At 43.4% G+C, this 20831-nt stretch overlaps 3 protein-coding genes across 4 annotated transcripts in view; 2 read left to right on the top strand and 1 right to left on the bottom strand.

Annotated features, from left to right (window-relative positions):
* Positions 1-11003, top strand: part of TBX21 (T-box transcription factor 21) — a 27913-nt gene extending 16910 nt beyond the window's left edge. Inside the window, exons 2-6 of the mRNA XM_069953248.1 lie at positions 5317-5471; positions 6162-6283; positions 7971-8117; positions 8535-8620; positions 10066-11003. Of these exons, the coding sequence (XP_069809349.1) occupies positions 5317-5471; positions 6162-6283; positions 7971-8117; positions 8535-8620; positions 10066-10567 (1012 nt within the window). The 3' untranslated portion in view covers positions 10568-11003. The remainder of the gene's footprint in view (positions 1-5316; positions 5472-6161; positions 6284-7970; positions 8118-8534; positions 8621-10065) is intronic.
* On the bottom strand, positions 10578-19768 carry MRPL10 (mitochondrial ribosomal protein L10). Its single transcript, XM_069953261.1, has 5 exons — positions 19690-19768; positions 18892-19067; positions 12474-12638; positions 12246-12390; positions 10578-11030 (listed from the first exon to the last, which is right to left on the bottom strand). Exons 1-5 carry the CDS (start codon positions 19727-19729, stop codon positions 10819-10821), a joined length of 738 nt encoding a protein of 245 aa, XP_069809362.1. The 5' UTR covers positions 19730-19768; the 3' UTR covers positions 10578-10818.
* LRRC46 (leucine rich repeat containing 46) overlaps positions 19468-20831 on the top strand; it is an 8254-nt gene continuing 6890 nt past the window's right edge. Inside the window, exons 1-2 of one of the 2 annotated variants that reach the window (XM_069953253.1) lie at positions 19470-19856; positions 19934-20024. In XM_069953253.1, coding sequence (XP_069809354.1) covers positions 19847-19856; positions 19934-20024 — 101 coding nt within the window. In that variant the 5' untranslated portion in view covers positions 19470-19846. Of the gene's footprint in view, positions 19857-19933; positions 20025-20831 lie in introns of both variants that reach the window. The other variant, XM_069953255.1, reaches the window with a different exon arrangement.

Genomic DNA, 20831 nt, shown 5'->3' with positions numbered 1-20831 from the left:
TATAGCAACCACCACCCTCTTTTCGACACACAAGGTCCAATGTTCACGATGGTTTTCATTGCCGTGTCGCGAATGTTTGTAGTTTTAGCACCAAATTGTGAGCGGTTCAAACAAAGTAAAAAAAAAAGGACATTGTGTTAACATAGCCTATTCCGTCTTTGTCACAATAATCAAAAATGGTCAACCCCATCTTTTATTGTGGCCATTTACAGCACGGCGAGCCAAGACATCCGTTATGACAGGACTTTGTTCTCCTGACCTCACCTCACACCAGTCCAAAGAACAAACCTGGGCATACACCTGATGTCCATGACCCCCCCCAGGAGTGTTCCATCTCTTCATGGGCAGGGGAATAAGAATGAACCACTTCTAAAGATGCAATTAAATTACATTTGGGCCTCAGTACAAATCTACATGACATTAATAATAAAATAAACTGCATACAGTGGTACCTTGGTTTAAGAGCGTTTTGGTTTAAGAGCTCACAGTTTTTTAAAATTGTAACTTGGTTTAAGAGCATTGCTTTGGTTTAAGAGCTCCCTGTACTGGGTGGGAGCGCAAGTGAAGGAGGGACATGGTCTGCATAGCGGGGTCTACAGCACTGTACTCTGACACAGGAAGTCTCCCTCATCTTCTAAATCATGGCAGATCCACATCAGGCTGGGGCTTACATCAGAGGACAGGACTGTGGAGGTAATCTCTTCATAGCTGTAACCCCTCTCTCCCCGGACAGAGAGTGCTGCATGTATGTGCCCACATCAGCCCTTGTGTTTCCCATCCTCTCCATTACTGTACAGTAACTTATAATATCACATATTCTGCTGTTTCTAGATGTTTGTTTCATTTGTTTTACATGTTATTCAGAATAATAAATCATTATTTTTGGGGCATGGAACCAATTGTCTACATTTCTATGATTTCTAATTGGAAAATTTGCTTTGGTTTAAGAATTAATGGATGGGGCCACCAGGACCCTGTGTTGGCAAGCACTATGTGAGTGCTGCAGCCTTTTCTAAATTCTGTATACATTCATACATCTCGCTTACACATTCTATAGCTGTGAACATACCATAGAAGCCACATGGTACATACACACAATTGCATCATACGTCTACTTTTTTTTTTTTCCTCCTTACATGCAGTTTTTAATGTAGAGGTTTGACTAAACTGCTGCAAATAACTGTGGTTTAATCAAGATAATAAATAAAATATTTTTTAAAAAATAATCACCTTTTTTGGTGATTTTCTATTTTTATTTTCCTTTTTACCATCTATGTTATAAAAAAAAAATCCTGAAATCTTGCCGTTTTCATTTTAGACTATTTATATAATTTAGACTATTTAGACTATTATATAAGTGATTTTTCATTTTCGCAAACTAACGATAAACAATCACAAATGAGAATTTTTGGGAACAACCTGAAATCATTCACCATAATACACAGAATGACAGTCGTTAGTTAATTTTGAAATAACGGATGTTATTTGCATAATTTGCACAAAGTCTGTATTATGAAAGATGGACGTCATTATTACATAGTGTGAACCTAGCCATACAAAGAATACAATGTGGAGATGATTATGAGGCTTGCCGTAAAGCATGTCACTAATTGCTGTGAAAAAACAGCTTAGGCAAGATGGCGGCCCCCATAGTAATACACTACAAAGAAAATGTAAAACATTGTAATTAGAAAATAGGAAAAAAAGAACATGTTCCAGTATCTTGCCCTAATCAGTAAAAACAAAACTAGACAATAAATTCCCTTTAAGGGGCTTATCTGGATAAAAATCAAATCCACCATGCTCAGTGCCACTGCTCTAATCCTCCCCAGCGGCTTTGCACTGGCCTCAGGAGTATATGACATGGGACCACTGAGGCTACTGATTGGCTGCAGTGGTAACATAGGAATATTAACATGTCATGATGCAACAGTAAGGAACAGTAAGTATAGCTATTTTTTTCATATTTAGCGCAATAATAAGCCCTGGGATAATTTAGTATATGCTGGTCAATCTGGCTTATATGGTAACTTTCCACTGTGGCATACATCTAGGAAACACTATAGGGAAGGTGTACTGTTGTAAATGGTAAAAATTTAGTGATGAGCGAACCTCGTGCACGCTCAGGTTTGACCAAACCTGAACATTTGTTTACTAGTGGCTGAAGAAGTTGGATGCGGCCCTAAAGTTCCAGGACTCCCCAAGCCCTTCAGCCACCGGTAATCAAATGCAGAACGTTCGAGTTTGCATTAACCTGGGCGCACTCGAGGTTTGCTTATCTCTAGTAAAGATGGACTGATACCTTTGGCACTTGATAGACATGCTACACCTTGTTGCTGGCGTTCTTTACGCCAATATTTTTTGCAGCAGGGTAATACATTTGGCATAGGTTACAACCCTTACATATGTGTAAAACATCAAAAGGGAGGCACAAAAGGCGTCTAAACCAGATAATTGTTTACTGTAAGCAACGCCCCTGGTTCCTGTCTCTACTAGTTTATATACATTAGCTTGGTGTGGTTATGGTATGTTCAATTCCTCTTGTACTGCCTATTGAGAACAAGCCCTACGGCCCATATATAATATTAAATATATATCCTCTGTTAGGGCATATGGACATTATAGAGGGTGTTTATTTCCTTGTATTAGAGGAATGGTTTCTATGTAAAGGTTCCCATATACCTTTAATATCTGTCAGCCAGGCATTTGTTTGGCCAAGTTATCGCTCCTGGTCTCCCCATACACATGAATGTTCATGCATTGGGAATAGAGAGGGGTAAGACCACAATTGTCCTTGTATCATTGGTCTGTCTGTGGATGGATACCTGGCTTTGATATTTCCATTGTCATATCCTAGACTCGACATAAATTGAGTTGGATATTGACTTTAAGGGCCACTTAATATAGTGGTTTTGGTGGTCTCCTTTGGGGCCACCCCTTGGTTGGGTCTTTTTTTCAGTGTCTGATGATAAAAAAAAAAGTGCCAGCAAATGTGATTTCTAACATAATTTGTAAATAACACCATTTACCACAAATAAATCCTTACCCCAGAAAAAACGAGTCTAAAGTCTTAGCCACTAGGTGTCCCACTTCCCCCCAAAGGGCTGTTCACTGCCTGTTGTTAGGGGGATCCCAACTCTAGCAGCAAGAAGACTAAGATGTAATACAGGAAGTGGGGGTGGGGCTTAGCTAGTGTTATGTACAGGAGGGAACTTTGACAGTGTGGATGAAAGCTGATCCTGTCTACCTACTCTAGGTGAATCAAAGCTTTCCTCTTATCTGTTACAACCTATAAAGTTCTGGATGACTATCCATTGTGTAAATTCTTGTGTTCTTACTACGAGCACTGTTTTCCCTATTGCCTCCCCCTTCAGCCATCATCATTATCAGCATGTTACTGGTTAGACGAGGACTGCTTTTGTGATAATGCATTAATAGCACCTACATACCATGTATAATACTTTACTATAAATCATTCTCCAGAATAGTGCCAGCTTGTGGCAGGCTGTACCAGCAGAGCGCTAATTTAATAGTTCAATGCAATGCATATGCTTTCAACTAATCAATATAAACAATCAAATGAGTGAGTTTAATAGTCCCCTACGGAGGACTAAAACAGTGTTGAAAAAAGGGAAATTGTTAGAATTGTATTCATCCTTATATATTTGTCGTATGAATATTTTTCTTTATGCTACAGTAAAGGCTGCCTGTGAAAAGTACACAAAAATTATAATTAAAAAATTAATTGAAAACATATAATTATAATAAATAAAAAAAAATGGAGGGCTCTTTAAAGAGAGTTTTTTTTTTTTTCCCATCAGGGCACCTAGCAGCCGGGCGTGACAATCTGCTTTTGTTTACTGAAACTGACGTATTACTATTTGTAAACTTCCTTTTTTTAAATTACAGATAGTCACATCTAGACAGAGATAAGTCACCCATGCCCTTGGTAATATGCATATCTATTTATTGCACATATATTCCTCAGGAACCCCCCGCTTATATACATGCTTATCCCAAGCTCAGATCTTATACAGATATATATTTTATTTTTATTTTTTATTTTTTTTCTCATCTTATATCTATCTAACACCAGGAGAGAGTCCGAACACTCTTATACACAGTCTAGCGGCTGCTTACCACTCCCCTCCTGATAGAGAACACATGAAGGTTCATATGTATGGGGAGTATGGGAGAGATGACTTTAAATGATAGTTACTGAAGTCGTGTAGGCATCTTTAGGTACAACACACCTTCCTTCTTCTGAAAGAAGAAAGATTTTCTGTGATTCCAATATATCCATGTACTTTCCAGGCGATTTATACATGTGTTTTTAAGGGGTGTGATGTGAACTAGTATCAGAAGTGAATCCCTATGCTATTTAGCATCATATATCTCTCTTGTATTTCCTGACCGTAAAAACTGTAGTTAAAAAAATAAAAAATGCCTCCGGCCATAAGAGTGACGGATGGGGAGCCAATGGCCTGTCAAACGCTGCGCTGTCTTTAATTGTATGCATTTTTGATTAGGAGCACATACAGTTAAAGGGCTCAGCCATTGTCTGGTCCGGTCTGGCAGGCAACAGAATTTAGCAAGATTCCAGATGCACATCCAAAGCTGTGCGGAAATCCAGAGGCTCCCAAAGGTTCTATAAGGCACCCATGCCGGAATTCTGGACAAAAACAGGACATGTGGATCTATTTTCCAACACAAAAATCCTATAGGGTATCCATGCCTAATAAAAACCCTATGGGTCACGAAATCTATCCAGATTTTTTACTTAAAGTTTTGCTGTTGTTATAACTTTCAAAATCTAAATCAGCAGTAGATGTGATATAAAGCAAGTTTGCAGTTTACATTCATTATTTTTATTTTTTTTTTAGTTATCATGGAAAACACGGCACTTCCTGTTTTCTGACTCTTTTTTTTTCTCAAAGAACAGGAAACAGTCACAAATCAGGGAGTCCTGTGTATCCCAGGCCATCTAAGTGCTCACAGAGAGAAGGCAGTCATGTGATTGATGGACACATTGAGCCGTGACTCTCTGTACTGGCCAGAATTCCTGTGTTTAGTCTGTTTTTTTTCACCCAGCACAAGTCAGAAAATCTGCCTGCAGGAGACTGGACCTGGGTTTCTGGTAAGTACAGCTTTGTTTTACAGCATGATAACAACAAAAATAATAATGAATGTATATTGCAAACTTGCTTTATATCACATCTACTGTTGATTTAGATTTTGAAAGTTATAACGACAGTGACACAATTGTGCCCTTACTAGATATATGCACTGATATATCTGCTGTGTTCCCTTCCACAGGCGCATGTTTCCATTCCTCAGTTACCGTGTGTCCGGTCTGGATCCTCTGGCTCAGTACACTCTCCACGTGGATGTGGTTTTAGCAGATCAAAATCACTGGAGATTCCAAGGTGGAAAGTGGATCCAATGTGGCAAGGCCGAGGGCAACATGCCAGGTATTAAATGCAACAAGATGCTTTGAGGGTTATACATTAAAACCAGTTCAGATAAACGTAAAAGTATCACTCATACGAACATTCATCCTTGTGGGATGCATCCATAGAGATCTATGGATCTATCCAATCGTGATGAATGGGCAAACATATACCCAGACACCGCTTTAAGGCAGTCATTGACTAGAGGTGATCGAACCTTGGGAAATCCTAGGTTCGATGACACTCGAACATTCCCGAACCTTCCGCATTAGATTGCTGATGCCTTCCCGGTCTGTGGGGAAGGAGGAGAGTGCCCAGGTACCGCCTGGAATTCCGGGATTCAGCCTAGGTAATAGGCTGAATCCCGGAATTCCAGGCGGTCCCCGGACTGCCTCCTCCTTCCCCACAGACCGGGAAGGTATCAGCAATCTAATGCGGCAGGTTCGAGAATGTTTGAGTTCGATCGAACCTAGGATTTCCCGAGGTTTGATCAACTCTATCATTGACTACATGGTGCTATATGCTCTCTAATGAGACAGACATACATATATGAAAAGCTATATCAAAACCAACGCATTAGATAAAAAAAAAAATTAGAAAGTTTGGCGAGATCATAAAACAAAATTTTTGTTTTGTATCGTATTCTTACATGTAAAAAAAATAATTCTATTTCAGCCAAAATGTAATAAATGATCCTTCTGTCCTGACCAGGAAACCGAATTTACCAACATCCCGATTCCCCCAACACTGGTGCACACTGGATGAGACAGGAGGTGACGTTCAGCAAACTGAAACTGACCAACAATAAAGGGGCCTCCGCTAACCAGACTCAGGTATATAAGCCAATGTTATAATGTACACACTGATCAGCCATAACAGCCTTATACATGCATCTATATCGAATGGCCGCTATTAGAGACCTCCATTTAGTTGCATATGGAAACGCCTTTCAGCTAGGTGCCAAAATCATTCTGCTCGTAGGATAGATGGCTGCTAGGAAGGGATGAACTTGAATGCTTAGATAGGCTCTTCATCCACAAGTATCAGAGGTCACAGTGCGTGCAAAGAAAACATCTCCCACAACCTCCACCATCTTGAACTGTCCACATCTGACATACAGTAAAGAGTTCATTGGTTCATACTATAGATGAGTGAAACCGAGCATTCGGCATTGTATTACCTGTTGCTGCAGAAGTTCGTTGCAGCCATAGAGAGTCCTGGAAAACATGGATTCCATCTTTCCAGGCAGCCTTAGGGCTGCATCCAACTTCTGCAGCCACCAGTAATCCAATGCCACATGCTCGGTTTAGGATGGACCTGAGCATGCTCGAGATTCACTCATCTATAGTTCATAGTACTTACATGCTGCTGAATTCTAACTTGCCCATCAGTATAGTGCAAAAGAAATCTGGATCCATCTAGTCAGGCAATAGTATTCCACTGCTTTGCACACTGAAGTCTTCTCCGTCTCCCTCGAGTTGTTGTTATTTCGCATCCATACTAAGTAAAAGCAAGTTTAGATACTTTGGATGTTTTTGTATACTAGTTGCTTGACTGTGGCCCACTTCTCCCGCAGTACAATTCTGGACACCCTTCTCCTTCTATCGCACACACACAAAAAAAGAAAAACTCACAGGGTTAGCAGCTTTCAAGATCCTGGCCCTGGCTAGTCTATCATTGCTGATCAGGCCTCATTCAAAGTTAACCATCATCATCAGCTGCTGTATGTCCTGCAGGAAGTGGTGTATTCTTTCCAGTCTGGAGAGCAGGAGAGGTTTTCTATGGGGATTTGCTTCTGCTCTGGGCAGTTCCTGACACGGACAGAGGTGGCAGCAGAGAGCACTGTGTCAAACTGGAGAGAATACAGCACTTCCTGCAGGACGTACTGCAGCTGATAAGTACTGGAAGACTTGAGATTACAAATCTCTGGCAGCGGTTAATTTTAAAGAAATTTTTTTTGTGAACTACAACTTTTATGCCGCACTCCAAGGTCTTCCATACAGGGAAGCTTAAATCAAGAATGGTACATATATTCCTGAATGTATATGCCGAAAGTTGAATATTTGGTTGATCATTTATCTTACACGTAGGCCGCCCTTGGGCACGGTCGTAATAGCCGTACACATTTAATCACTGCAGCTGGCACCTGCAGTTGAGGCTTTAATAAGCAGCAGCAAGTACTGCACATATGCTGGCCACATTTATTGGGGAATCTTAAGCACTAGCGCCTCTTACCGCCACGCGTAAGAGCGGCCTTAGAAGAAAACAGCTACAATATGGCAATTATCAACAGAAGAGGGAACGTATTAAAACTGCTGCAAATAGAAACAGGCTGCTTAGAGGCTTGTACTACAGAACAGTAGGGATTCCATCTGCCACCGTACAAGGGCTGAGTTTCCAGCATTGCAATATGCACGGATCCATGCTCTTACAGCATTCTAGTATTGAATTCAGGACTATTGTACATTCATAACTCAGGTAAAGCCAGTAACGTGGATCTGATGTTTTCTAACTTTACAGATGGTGGTTTTGCAGTCTCTTCACAAGTATCAGCCTCGACTCCATGTGACACGACTGTCAGATTCAGGCAACCCGGAACCTCAGAGTCATACCTTCACCTTTCCAGAGACGCAATTCATAGCGGTCACCGCGTATCAAAACGCTGAAGTGAGTGTTATAACGTCTTTATTACAGTAAGAAAATCATATAGAACCAACTGGAAAAACCTATTAAGGGGACATAGACATCTGCGATAGGACAGAATCTTTATTACAGTAAGAAAATCATATAGAACCAACTGGAAAAACTTATTAAGGGGACATAGACATCTGCGATAGGACAGAGTCGCCCCTACTCTGGTGGATCCAGCCCATTCATTTCAAAGGTTGCCATAAACCATTCCCCATATGGCAGATGTTAGTGTCAAGGATTAGTAAAGCAGGACTCTTATAGCGGTACCAGTAAGGATTTCAGGGTACAGAACTACCCTAAACTACTTATCCAGCTAACTTTCTTCACTCCGCCATGTTTATGTAGTGGCAGGAAGTCTTCAAAATAACGAGAAAATGTATCTATCTATTGCAGATCACTCAGCTGAAAATCGATCACAATCCATTTGCTAAAGGATTCAGGGATCACTGTGAATCCCAAGTACACGGTGGAATCATGGGGTAAGACAGACATCAGATCTTGTGATCTTCCGTTTACCTGGAAATAAGTGTGTCTTATATTACTTTTTACTCCCAAAGATGCGGTATGTCTTATTTTCAAGGGATGTTTTATTTTTCCACAAAGAATTCACACTTCCCCCCTGTCCTGACTCTCCCCTCACTGCCTGGTTGCCCTCAGGACTGGTCTATGTACCTTTGTCGGGTCCTGGTAATAGCATTGGGTCTCAGACATAAGTGTGAGACCACGGTGGTCGCACAAGGCGGCAACTGTCAGACCTCTAGGTGGAGACAGCGGGATGGCTGTAGCTACCAACACCCCCTGCTGTGCATCCCCAGCACACTGCCTGGCCTTTTCAGAGTGGCGCATAAACATTATCACCCGCCGCCCACGTCTTCCCCTCACAAGGTGCACCGCATAGGCGTTATCTCACTGGTTGCAGGACGTGACCTCGGGCATGCGGCTGGACATGTGGCAGGATGCGGGGGCCATAGAACAGTGGTGTGCCTGCAGCGTCAGCGGTAAAGGATCACATGGGGCTGGTGGTGGAGGGTGGCAGAGGATAGCGGCATGGTGGTGGCGGGGGGTCTTATTTTCAAGGGGATGCCTAATCTTAAAGGGTCACTGTAGTTTACATTTTTTTGCAGAAATCAATAGTACAGGCGATTTTAAGAAACTTTGTAATTGGGTTTATTACCCGAAAAATGCATTTTTATCATGAAAAAGTAGTTTGAAGCTCTCCCCCCCTGTCTTCATTGTTCTCTATGGAGAGGGGAGGGGTGGAGGGAGATGAGGAACCAAAACAGGACAACAAGGAGTTAATTTACAGCTACATCACCGGGCCTACTCTTCTGACAGTTCGCACTGACCTCTCTATACAGGCTTTCATACAGTTTCCGCTGTGTAATCCTGTTTTCTGCTCTCTGCTGCCGACTAATCTCCCTCCTCTTCATAGAACAGACAGGGCCTGACTGATGTAAAAGAGTTGAGATTTCTTGATAATGAGCAGTGAATGAGAGGAGGGGGAGGGGGACCTAGGGAAAGGCGTTTTGAATGCAGATAATGGCATATTTGCCTAATAAACCCAATAACAAAGTTTCTTAAAATCGCCTGGACTATTGATTGATTGATTGATTTAAACTATCATGTAAATCCTCCACTATGTCTTATTTTCGGGGAAACAATGTTTCTGCATTATATCTGCGTCAAACGGAAGACGTGCCTAAGTGAACCTGGCTTCTTTGGCTTAATTTTACATACCTGTATTCTATAAAGACAATGGAGGGATGGTGGAGGTGGTGGTTCATGATGATTTTGTATGTACTTGTAATTGTTGTGCATGTGGGATACTGGATTGCCAACACAAGATCAGTTGTCCGACAAGGAAACACCCTGAATGCTTGCACGTTTCCAAGAAGAGACCTTGACAATCTCCTTTATTTCACAGGTTATGCGCCCAGTCTGCAGGTGATCGCCTCACTCCATCCCCACCGATCCGTTATCCTCCTCCTTATTTGCAGGACCCTTTGCAAACCACCCGACTTTATTCTGTGGAGCAGAAAGAGCCACCGCCATGGTACTTGTCCTCGCAAAGTATTGCTCCACATCGGGACTACACGCATTACGACACAACAAGCAAGATGGCTGCGGCCTATGCAATGAAGTGTTATCCTCAGCCACCTCCATTGGCATATTATGCAGACACCCTGGGCTCTGCCTGGGCAGGACCAGCACAGTACCACCCCAAACCGAGCCCTGCAACCACAAGTTGGTTCCATCCCTTTTTAGATAACCGTGGAAAAGAGGAAGATTGCAACCATTGGGGAGACCTCACAGCTTATGTGGAGGACAGCAAGCGAAGGAGACTGTCACCTTACAGACCTGATGGATCTTCCCACACATGCGACAGAGACATAGACATTCCCTTTCCTGGGTTCTACAGCCAATAACACAAATTACAAACTTTATGACATTTATTAACAAACCACAGTATTACAGCTGTAAAGTGGGGGCAACACAAGTGCATATGGACTTACTATGGGGCAGGGGCCCATTACCATGTTACATACTTACTATATAGCTGTTTAGACATTACACCCCATGTACTCAGTGGTCTTGCTAATAAAATGTTTTATACACAATATAGTTTTCATTACATATATTTTTTTATTAAAGAGTCCTTTCCATATACTGGGGCTTCTCAATTATCCTTGGCTTCTTTGCCTTCTTCTTTCGCATGTTGCTCTAGCATGGTGCTTAGCTGTGCAGAATGATGAGTCAGGAGACTTGACGTTTGCGCTGTGAGCATTGTCAGGGTCCCTACAAGCTCGCCCTGCAACAATTCCTTGCTCGGCAGTTTGGAATAGTTTACAATCCCTTGTTTGCTCAGTAGTCTGTTCTCAATACAGGCTCCTGGAGGAAGGGGAAAAACACATAGGAATAGGGCACAGAGCTCAGCCTTTAAATATATGTTTTTTAAGAATGGTGATGCTTTGCTGTGTAGCCTTCATGAATTCAGTGCACAATACTGAATGTTTCTGTTGTCATGCTACAATGAATCAAGAGTTAGGGTGGTTTCACTCAAAGATTTTTTTTCTTCTTAAAACATCACTAGAATTTTTGACGCATGTAAATACACAAGTACCATATCCGCTGCAGATCTGATGCAGTGTTAAACTTTTTTTTAAACTGATTTAATAGTCTCGAAGCTTCCCCCTGGCTGTTTGTCGGGATTGTAGCCTCTCTCAGGAGTGAGACCCGGTGTGATCAGTAACGTGTCTGAGGACACGTCAAAAGCTACTTATACTGATGGTACCTATTAAATGCTTCTCTGCTTTCTAACCATAAGACTGTCAACAGAAGACAACTACAAAGGCCTTCTTGTCCACCCTTATACTATTTCCTTCTTATTTTTATCTTAGTAGGAAAATGCCTGATCTTAGGCTGATCGGATCTCTGGACTGCTTTTAAATTTATTGCAATCGACCGCACATCTTTCTGTGTAAACAAGGATGGGTGGCTGATATGCATATATCCATGCTGTCAGTTTCCAGATCACACGTGCAGTCCAAAAATACCTTATGCATAGCTGTGTAATCCAGCATCCCGCTCTCTGGCCACCGGCAGTAACTTCAGTCTGCCACCTCCTCCGGAATGATTGACATCCGGAGGAGGCGGTGGCGGCCAGAGAGCAAGACGGCAGAGCCAGAAAGCAGGATGCCAAATCACAAAGCAGCGCACTTGACATGTACGTATGCACTGCTTGTTTGATCTGGAAGCTGTCAGCATGGATATATACATATCGCGCGGCCCAGCTGCTCAATTATTCCACCACGTAAAGACACTGCAAAAAGGCGCCAATCTCGCTCATCGGCACCCCCTTGCATCCTTAAAGTGTAAAGGGACCCTTACTGGTGCAACACAGGCGATGCTACCACAGCTATCAGCAGCCTATTGATATTCCCACCTGATAGTAGCATGTAACATTGAAGCACGGCTATGGTATCCCATTGTGTCAACTGCAGGTTGTGCATATCTGTTCTATGCAATGTCTAGCAGGCAAATAAAAGCATTGGAAACTATAAAGATAAAATATCATCATTGCGGCAAAACTGATAGGGGACTTACCTAGAAGCTGTATTTGTGGCGCAGCCCGTATCGCCTGTAACATCTCCTTTGCTTTAGCATGCGGACTAACTACCATGAAAGTATGCCCAAAAAACAGTGGTAACAATCCCTGAAGGTGGGACTGGCCTAGAACCTTTCTTATTACCTGTGTGAAGACATAAACTGTTACAATCAGCCAATAAGGGTCTCAGTCCTTGAAGAATTTTTTTTTCTTACAATCCTTAATACCTGGAGAGGGAAAACCTTAATGTAGATCTCATGCTTGTGGAGTCTGTGTTTGAGATGTAAAAAATCGTCAGCCCCAATAGCATTGCGCTGGAACACCGCCACCATCTTGTTCTCCTGGATGATATTCTCTAGCTGAGAACATAGAAACTTTTCCAGTAGGTTCTCCTAATAAGTAAAGAACAACTGGTGATATAAATATATACACACACACACACACACACATATATATATATATATATATATATATATATATATATATATATATATATATATATATATATATATAAATATATACACATATATATATATAAATATATACACACATATATATATATATAAATATATACACACACATATATATATATATATAAATAAATAAATAAAAAACAACAGCTGCTGTGGAAGGGGATATATCTTTATACTGAGGTTTTAGGGCCAAAGTGTCACTAGAATGCATGGAGTACATGGCCTGTTGCAGCCAGTGCTCTGTTCATTCTATACAGGGCTGATGGACTGCCGCAGATAAACACATATCATCCTGTGGATAGGGGATGACTTCTTTAGATGGGAATACCCCAAGAGGAAAAATCTGCATCGAGTCTGCAGCACAACCACCATGTGTGAACATACCCTTATACTGCAATATGAATGTTTTTCTATATAACTTGTTAACCAGATTGTTCTTTTTAATCTACCAATAACTGTGCATTAGATGGAGACCTTGCTTTTTTTCTAGGCTCTGATATTCATTTAGACAGTCCCCTGTGCTGGTCCGTTCTGCTGTTTAGATGCAGTCTCCTCTACAAGTCATTACCCAGCCATGACTGTAATTGCTGGAGGTACAAATGTTAATTTTAGTTTCTGCAAAGTATTATGCTTGTGAGAGCAGTGGGATGTGCTCCAGAGCGGGGGTCTTCCTATTGTATCCAGAAGCATCAGCTAAGGCTTCCTGTCAACTAGAAACCAATTCAAAGGTTGTGAATGTTACTTCAGCAAAGGCCCAGACCAGTTTATCTCTTTAGTACAAAAACCTATGGCATTCCTACACTCAGCTACAATACAGATGGGTTTATGGTTTCTGTATCAAGATGGAGCTGGTGATTTTATGGTTCTGGTTGAGCTTCCATCAATGCTAGTACTAGTTCTGAGCCAAACAAAGATTTTGTACAGGATTAAGAAAAACAATGTGACAGCCCACATGCACCTTAGAAGATTAGCATGCAAAATCCTTAAGTGTCACTGTCGTTTAATTTTTTTTTGCACAAATCAATAGCACGAGCGATTTTAAGAAACAAAAGCAGTTTGAAGCCCTCCCCCTGTCTTCATGATTGTCTATGGAGAGGGGAGGGGTGGAGGGAGATGAGGCACCAAAACAGGACAACACAGAGTTAATTTACAGCTACATCCCCGGGCTATCTCATGTGAAGTCAGCACTGACCTCTCTGACCTCTGAATACTGGCTTTCACACAGCTCCTGCTGTGTAATCCTTTGTTCTCTGCTTGGAACTAATCTCCCTCCTCCCTACTCCCCCCCCCTCCCCTCCCCTCTCCATAGGTTACACAGGGCTCGACCGATGTAAGGGTATGTGCACACTGAGCAATTCTCGAGGAATTGTAGCTGAAAGACTTCTGCTTGAAATTCCTCGCCTATTCTGCTCTGGCAGAATTTGAGTGGAATTTGAGCGGAAATCAAGCGGAATTACCAGCAGAATTCAAACCCCATTGACTTCTATAGGATTCCTTTAGCGGAATCCGCCCAAAGAATTGACATGTACATTCTTTGGGCGGAATGCGGATTCTGCGCGGAATCCGTGCGGAATTCCGGACGGAAAGCCGGAGTTACTCACCGGTAATGTAGTTTCCCCGAGTACATGACAGCACCACCAGAGAGAGGGACTCCGCCCCCCAGGGACAGGAAACCTAGAGAATAAAAGGAAAGGCCCTCCTCTCCACCCTCAGTGAATATCCGAGACTGAAGAGAGCCTTATAATTTTTAATCATGCATATACACGGTGTACAAACATATAATCATAACATAAATTTATCCATCTTGCTTTTAGAATAGGAAAACACCTCCTTACCTATGAACTGTTAACAGAACCCCCTAGGTGTTCACCCAGTGAGAAATAGAGTATTAAGGGGTGGGAATGTAATGGTGCTGTCATGTACTCGGGGAAACTACATTACCGGTGAGTAACTCCGGCTTTCCCCATCGACATGACAGCACCACCAGAGAGAATACCAGAGAGGAATTCAGGGTGGGACTACAGCTTGCAAGACCCTTCTACCAAAGGAAATATCAGAAGTAGAAGACAGATCCAAACGGTAGTGACGAAAAAAAGTGTGAGGAGAAGACCAAGTGGCAGCCTTACAGATCTGCTCTAGAGAGACATCTCCCTTCTCTGCCCAAGATGTTGACACTGCACGCGTGGAGTGAGCCTTAAGAGAGAGAGGAGGCGAAAGACCAGTGGAAACATAACATAAACTTATGGCCTGTCTGATCCAGTTTGCTAGCGTACCTCTAGCCACCTTGTTCCCTTTATTGGGACCAGAAAATTGTACAAATAAATTTTTTGACTTCCTAAATGGTCTAGTGATGTCTAAATAGGCAAGGACTGCCCTCCTAACATCTAGACAATGATACTCTCTCTCTTCCTCATTTGTGGGCTTATCAAAAAAGGAAGGCAAAACCACTACTTGGGACCTGTGAAAACTTGAAGCAACCTTCGGCAGGAAAGCTGGATCTGGGGTAAGTATAATTCTATCCTCTAGAACCTTTGTATAGGGTTCCGCGGCCGAGAAGTGAATCATCTCACTTACCCTCCTGGCCGACGTAATTGCTACCAACAGGACAGTTTTTAGAGTTAGCAATTTTAGAGACGTCTCTGCTAGCGGCTCAAAAGGGGCTTTTATTAGGGCTGAGAGAACTATATTAAGATCCCAAGGGGCCACTCTATTAGTAATCTTAGGACAGAGTCTAGTTAAGGCCCTAAAGAATCTAACAATCCAAGGGTGTTTTGCTAACGGGTGATTGTATAATGCTCCTAGAGCCGAGACCTGTACCTTAAGAGTAGCTGCTTTTAGTCCTTTCTCAAGTCCTTTTTGCAGGAAGTCCAGAATCGCAGCCAGGTTCGGTTTGTCAAGGTCTATTGTCGTGGTGCCTATAAAAGTAAAATATGCCTGCCAAATCCTAAAATAAATTTTACATGTTATAGGCTTTCTACTTTTTTGCAATGTCGTGATGACTGCATCCGACAACCCTTTACCTTTCAGGATTAACCTTTCAAGAGCCAGGCCGTCAAGTGGAGCTTGTCCACTTGTGGATGCTGCACTGGCCCCTGAAGACGCTCCGAGAATCCCGTGACGCGTCACCGCGCGTCACTTCCGGGTATTCTCCCGCCGGATCAAGCTCCACAGCCCTGCGATGAGGCGCACGAGCGTCCGGCCGGCCTCCAGGACTGTGAGTGTGGGCTTATGAACCCAACTAGGGCCCGTTTGAGACTCCCCCTCGGCCGCACCGAGCCACCAGGGATTAGAGGGAGCTCCAGCATGCTACATCTCCAGGCTCCCTGCAGGGACAGGAAACCACTGAGGGTGGAGAGGAGGGCCTTTCCTTTTATTCTCTAGGTTTCCTGTCCCTGGGGGGCGGAGTCCCTCTCTCTGGTGGTGCTGTCATGTCGATGGGGAAATTTACTCTGTGTGCACGAGCAGTCGGAAATCCCATTGTTCTCTATGGAAGGAGCAATGTTGCATTTATACGGGCGGAATTCCACGCGGATTCTGCCCGCTTTTTATGGCGGAATTCCGCGAGAATTGCTCAGTGTGCACATACCCTAAAAGAGGTGAGATTTCCTGATAATGAGCAGTGAATGAGAGAGAGGGGGGAGCTGGGGAACTGGGGAAAGGCTTTTTGATTGCAGATAATGGCATATTTGCCTAATAAACCCAAATACAAGTTTCTTAAAATTGCCTGTACTATTGATTTCTGCAAAAAAACAACAACCCAAAACAACAGTGACACTTTAAAGTGAATGCACCACTAAAGCCAAGGAAATGTATTTTTAATATCACCTGGTGGGCGCCAGCACAGATCCTGCGGTCCATTTTTCAAACCACCAACTGGTTCCCACCTTCAGCCACCAATATGGGCGCTGGGAAAACGCCGGATCCTTGGATGATCTTGTCTTTGGAACAGGCTTTACAATTTATTGTTATCGGCCAAACATTTTTCTGTGTAAACAGGGGATTTGAGGCCGATAACGATAAAGGTAAACTGACAGCACAGGTATACATACATCCATGCTGTCCGTTTCCAGATCCCACAGCAGTACATACTTACCTAGTGCGCTGCTGCTGTGATCCGGCATCCTGTTCTCTGGCACTCCCATGCAGCCGTTGTATCTTCAGGCCTCAGCTTCCTCCAGAATGATTGACAGCCGGAGGAGGCCAATGTACCATTAGGTACCTTCACTTTAAGTGTTGCACATAAATAGAACTGTGCAGCCAAGCTGGTGCCATGGTCCTTTTTTTGAACCGCAGCCCGATTCCTGTGCACGGCGCCATTCTATTACAAAGCTCTGGCCCGGGCTGAAGCACTGGAGGCGGGCCAGCCTGCCCTAGTGGGAGGAAACCCTTGTCTCTCTGTAACGCAGCTCCATTAGAATCAATGGAGCCGCATCATAGAGGGGCAGGGGTTTCCTCCCACTAGGGGCAGGCCTGCCCGCCTTCAGTGCCTCAGCCCGGGCTGCTGCTCGGTAATAGATTGGCGCTGTTCTGGAAGGCAGTTTGAGAACTGAGCAGTGTTTTCCCATAGGAAATAATTTAAATGTGTTTAGTTGGTTCCAGCATCGACCAATAATTAGCAATAAGGCAAGTTCACTCATTACTACCATGAGACACCAGCACCTGCAGGTATTAGGATAAAGAACAAATTTCAAGTTCCGGTAAATTTTTGTTCGAATACCGAAAAGTTTGAACACGGAAGTGTTCGAAAACCGGGGAACCACTGTACTTTCAAAGAGCTGTCCAGCCACTACGCCAGCATGATCTGTCTTCTCTTAACAGGTTGCTTAAACAATCCCTTTAAGGGTAAAAAACACACACAGTCCGGATCCGCAGCGGATTTCATGCTGCAAATTTGCAGTGAAATCCGCTGCCAATAGTTTCTATGGGAAGACATACTGACATCCCGCTGTGAGTCTGTAAGTGACAGCCCTGTAAATAATGAATAGTTCGATTGTATCTCTATTAGCAGACTAGTACTACAACTGTTAAAGGAGAAGTCCGGTGAAAATTTTTATTAAAGTATTGTATTGCCCCCCAAAAGTTATACAAATCACCAATAAACACTTATTGAGGGACACAGGGCACTGGAGGGACACTGAGCATCCCCCTGCCATCATCCTCTCCAGCAGCCACAGCCCGCACAGCTCTGGGAGTCGGGTCATGACATCACCATGTTATCCAGGAAGTGACATCACCATGTTATCCAGGAAGTGACATCACCATGTTATCCAGGAAGTGAAGCCTTGATGCAGTAGTAAGTGCAGGGAAAAAAGCACTTTATAAGCATTTCCCCTTAATAAGTGTATATTGGAGATTTGTATAACTTTTGAGGGGCAATACAATACTTTAATAATAAAAATTTCCCGGCTTCTCCTTTAACCCCTTAAGGACCGGGCCAATTTTGATTTTTGCACTTCTGTTGCTTAAAAGGCCATAGCACTTGCATTTTTCCACCTAGAAACCCACATGAGTCCTTATTTTTTGCATCACTAATTGTACTTTGCAGTGACAGGCTGAATTTTTTCATAAAGTACACTGCGAAACCAGAAAAAAATTCAATGTGTGGCGAAATTTAAAAAAAAACAACTGAATTCTGTTTATTTGGGGTTTTTATGTTTTTACGCCATTTGCCCTGGGGTAAAACTGACTTGTTATATATGTTCCTCAAGCCGTTACGATTACAACCATATATAACATGTATAACTTTTATATTAAGTGATGGCTTGTAAAAAATTCAAACCATTGTTCACAAATATATGTTCCCTAAAATCGCTCCATTCCCAGGCTTATAGCGCTTTTATCCTTTGGTCTATGGGGCTGTGTCAGGTGTCACCCCACTAGACACCAGGGAATCGGCTGCATAAAGGAGTTCAGATGCAGCTGTCAACTTTGACAGCTGCATCTGAATTCTTAATTAGCAGGCACGGCGATTGGACTGTGCCCACTAATTGCCGCGGTCCAGGGCTACATGCGGCACCAGGGATGTGCAACCCCGCTCTGAACACCCCGAGGTGGCCGGAGGGCGTAAATATACACCCGTGGTCGTTAAGGGGTTAAGGATGTCAAAAGCTTAGAACTCCTGTAGCAATGAATTCCTGATAGGATTTCCCCTTCATCCACATCTCAGCATTACCTTGACTGTGTCATCCGCCCGGGCCTTCTGTTTCACACAAGCTTCACTGATAGCTGGTTTGGGTGCAATGTATTGGGTAAGTGCCAAAATCTTCTGCCTCTGAAAATGAGTGGCCCTCTTGTGACGGGTGACCGCTTTGGAGCGATGGCGGACGCACTGCAGGGACGGGAGCCAGGCTGAGGAAGAGAGGAACAGACAGACTTGGTAAAACTATCAGAGTACCCAAATCACAGATGTCAAACTGCAGCCCTCCAGCTGTTGCAAAACTACAATTCCCATCATGCCTGGACAGCCGAAGGCTGTCCAGGCATGATGGGAGTTGTAGTTTTGCAACAGCTGGAAGGCCGAAGGTTCCCCATCCCTGATCTAGTGTATAGGAGCTGTTCAGGCATGATGGGAGTTGTAGTTTTGCAACAGCTGGAGAGCCACAGTTTGACACCCCTGAGATAAAGCAAAAAAAAAAAAACCAAGAAAATTATCACAACCAATCAGAGCTCAGCTTTCATTTTCAAAACTGCTCTGGAAACAAGAGCTGCGCTGTGACTGGTTGCTATGGGGGAGGGGCAAGTCTACTTCATAGCAACACGTGTATGTGACTATTGCAGGAACCGTTAAGCCTCTGTGTTGGGCATAAGATGGCACAAGGACTGTTGCCCCCACTACGTGTCACCCACGAGAGGTCACAGTGCCCGGCGACATTACTGACCCCTTATACTGCCCCCTATCATTAACCCTTGCTTCCCCTCTCAAACCCTGCCCCATAGGTGTCCGACACCAGTCACGTGTCCCGCTTCTCACCCAGCTCCCGGGCAACTCCTCTAACCAGGGTCGCCGCCATTCTACCGGAAGTGAAGCTGGCGCGCTGCCTTCTGGGAACCGGTGGTTACATAGCAACCAAAGGACGCGCACGTTGCTGCAGGAAGCGTCTTATTAGCTGTATAGAACTGCATGGAACATGGCAGGAGGTGAGTGTGACAGGGAGCGGGGGCTACAGGACATCTGCCGGGGGAGGACAGTGTTATAATGTGCTGCTATACTACAGGGGACAGAGAGGAGGAGGAGGACGCCATACTGAGGGCTATAGTGAGGAGGAACCTGGAGCCCCGCGTACAGGCAGAAACACAGGAGCAGCTGTAAGTATTACCATTACTATGTATCCTGGGCATACATTCTTATAGAGTTCATAGTATGCTGTCTGTATCTCTGCTTGCTGTCATGTAATATCAACTCTCATTGTTGTCCTGGGTGGATATTATTGCAACTGTGGTGTCGCAACGTGACATCATTCACTGCGGTGAGAGGCTGTGATGCGTTACAGGCGACCGTGTAACCCTATACGTATTATAAGCCGAGGACGTGCATGATTATAACCCCATCTGTATTATAAGCCGAGGACGTGCATGATTATAACCCCTATCTGTATTATAAGCCGAGGACGTGTATGATTATAACCCCATCTGTATAATAAGCCGAGGACGTGTATGATTATAACCCCATCTGTATAATAAGCCGAGGACGTGTATGATTATAACCCTATCTGTATAATAAGCCGAGGACGTGTATGATTATACCCCTATCTGTATTATAAGCCGAGGACGTGCATGATTATAACCCCATCTGTATTATAAGCCGAGGACGTGTATGATTATAACCCTATCTGTATAATAAGCCGAGGACGTGTATGATTATACCCCTATCTGTATTATAAGCCGAGGACGTGCATGATTATACCCCTATCTGTATAATAAGCCGAGGACGTGTATGATTATACCCCTATCTGTATAATAAGCCGAGGACGTGTATGATTATACCCCTATCTGTATTATAAGCCAAGGACGTGTATGATTATAACCCTATCTGTATTATAAGCCGAGGACGTGCATGATTATACCCCTATCTGTATAATAAGCCGAGGACGTGTATGATTATACCCCTATCTG

This window comes from Dendropsophus ebraccatus, chromosome 14 (assembly GCF_027789765.1).
Source record: "Dendropsophus ebraccatus isolate aDenEbr1 chromosome 14, aDenEbr1.pat, whole genome shotgun sequence".
NCBI lineage: Eukaryota > Metazoa > Chordata > Amphibia > Anura > Hylidae > Dendropsophus > Dendropsophus ebraccatus.
The sequence above is the reverse complement of the archived record's forward strand: the minus strand, read 5'-3'. Positions and strand labels throughout refer to the sequence as shown.

Coding starts and splice junctions, on each gene's coding strand:
- MRPL10 (XM_069953261.1), bottom strand. CDS start 19,729: ATGGCGGCGACCCTGGTTAGAGGAGTTGCCCGGGAGCTGG. Junction 12,639..18,891: donor GGGCGGATGACACAGTCAAG/GTAATGCTGAGA, acceptor TTTACTTATTAG/GAGAACCTACTGGAAAAGTT. Junction 11,031..12,245: donor GCCACAAATACAGCTTCTAG/GTAAGTCCCCTA, acceptor CCCTTCCTCCAG/GAGCCTGTATTGAGAACAGA.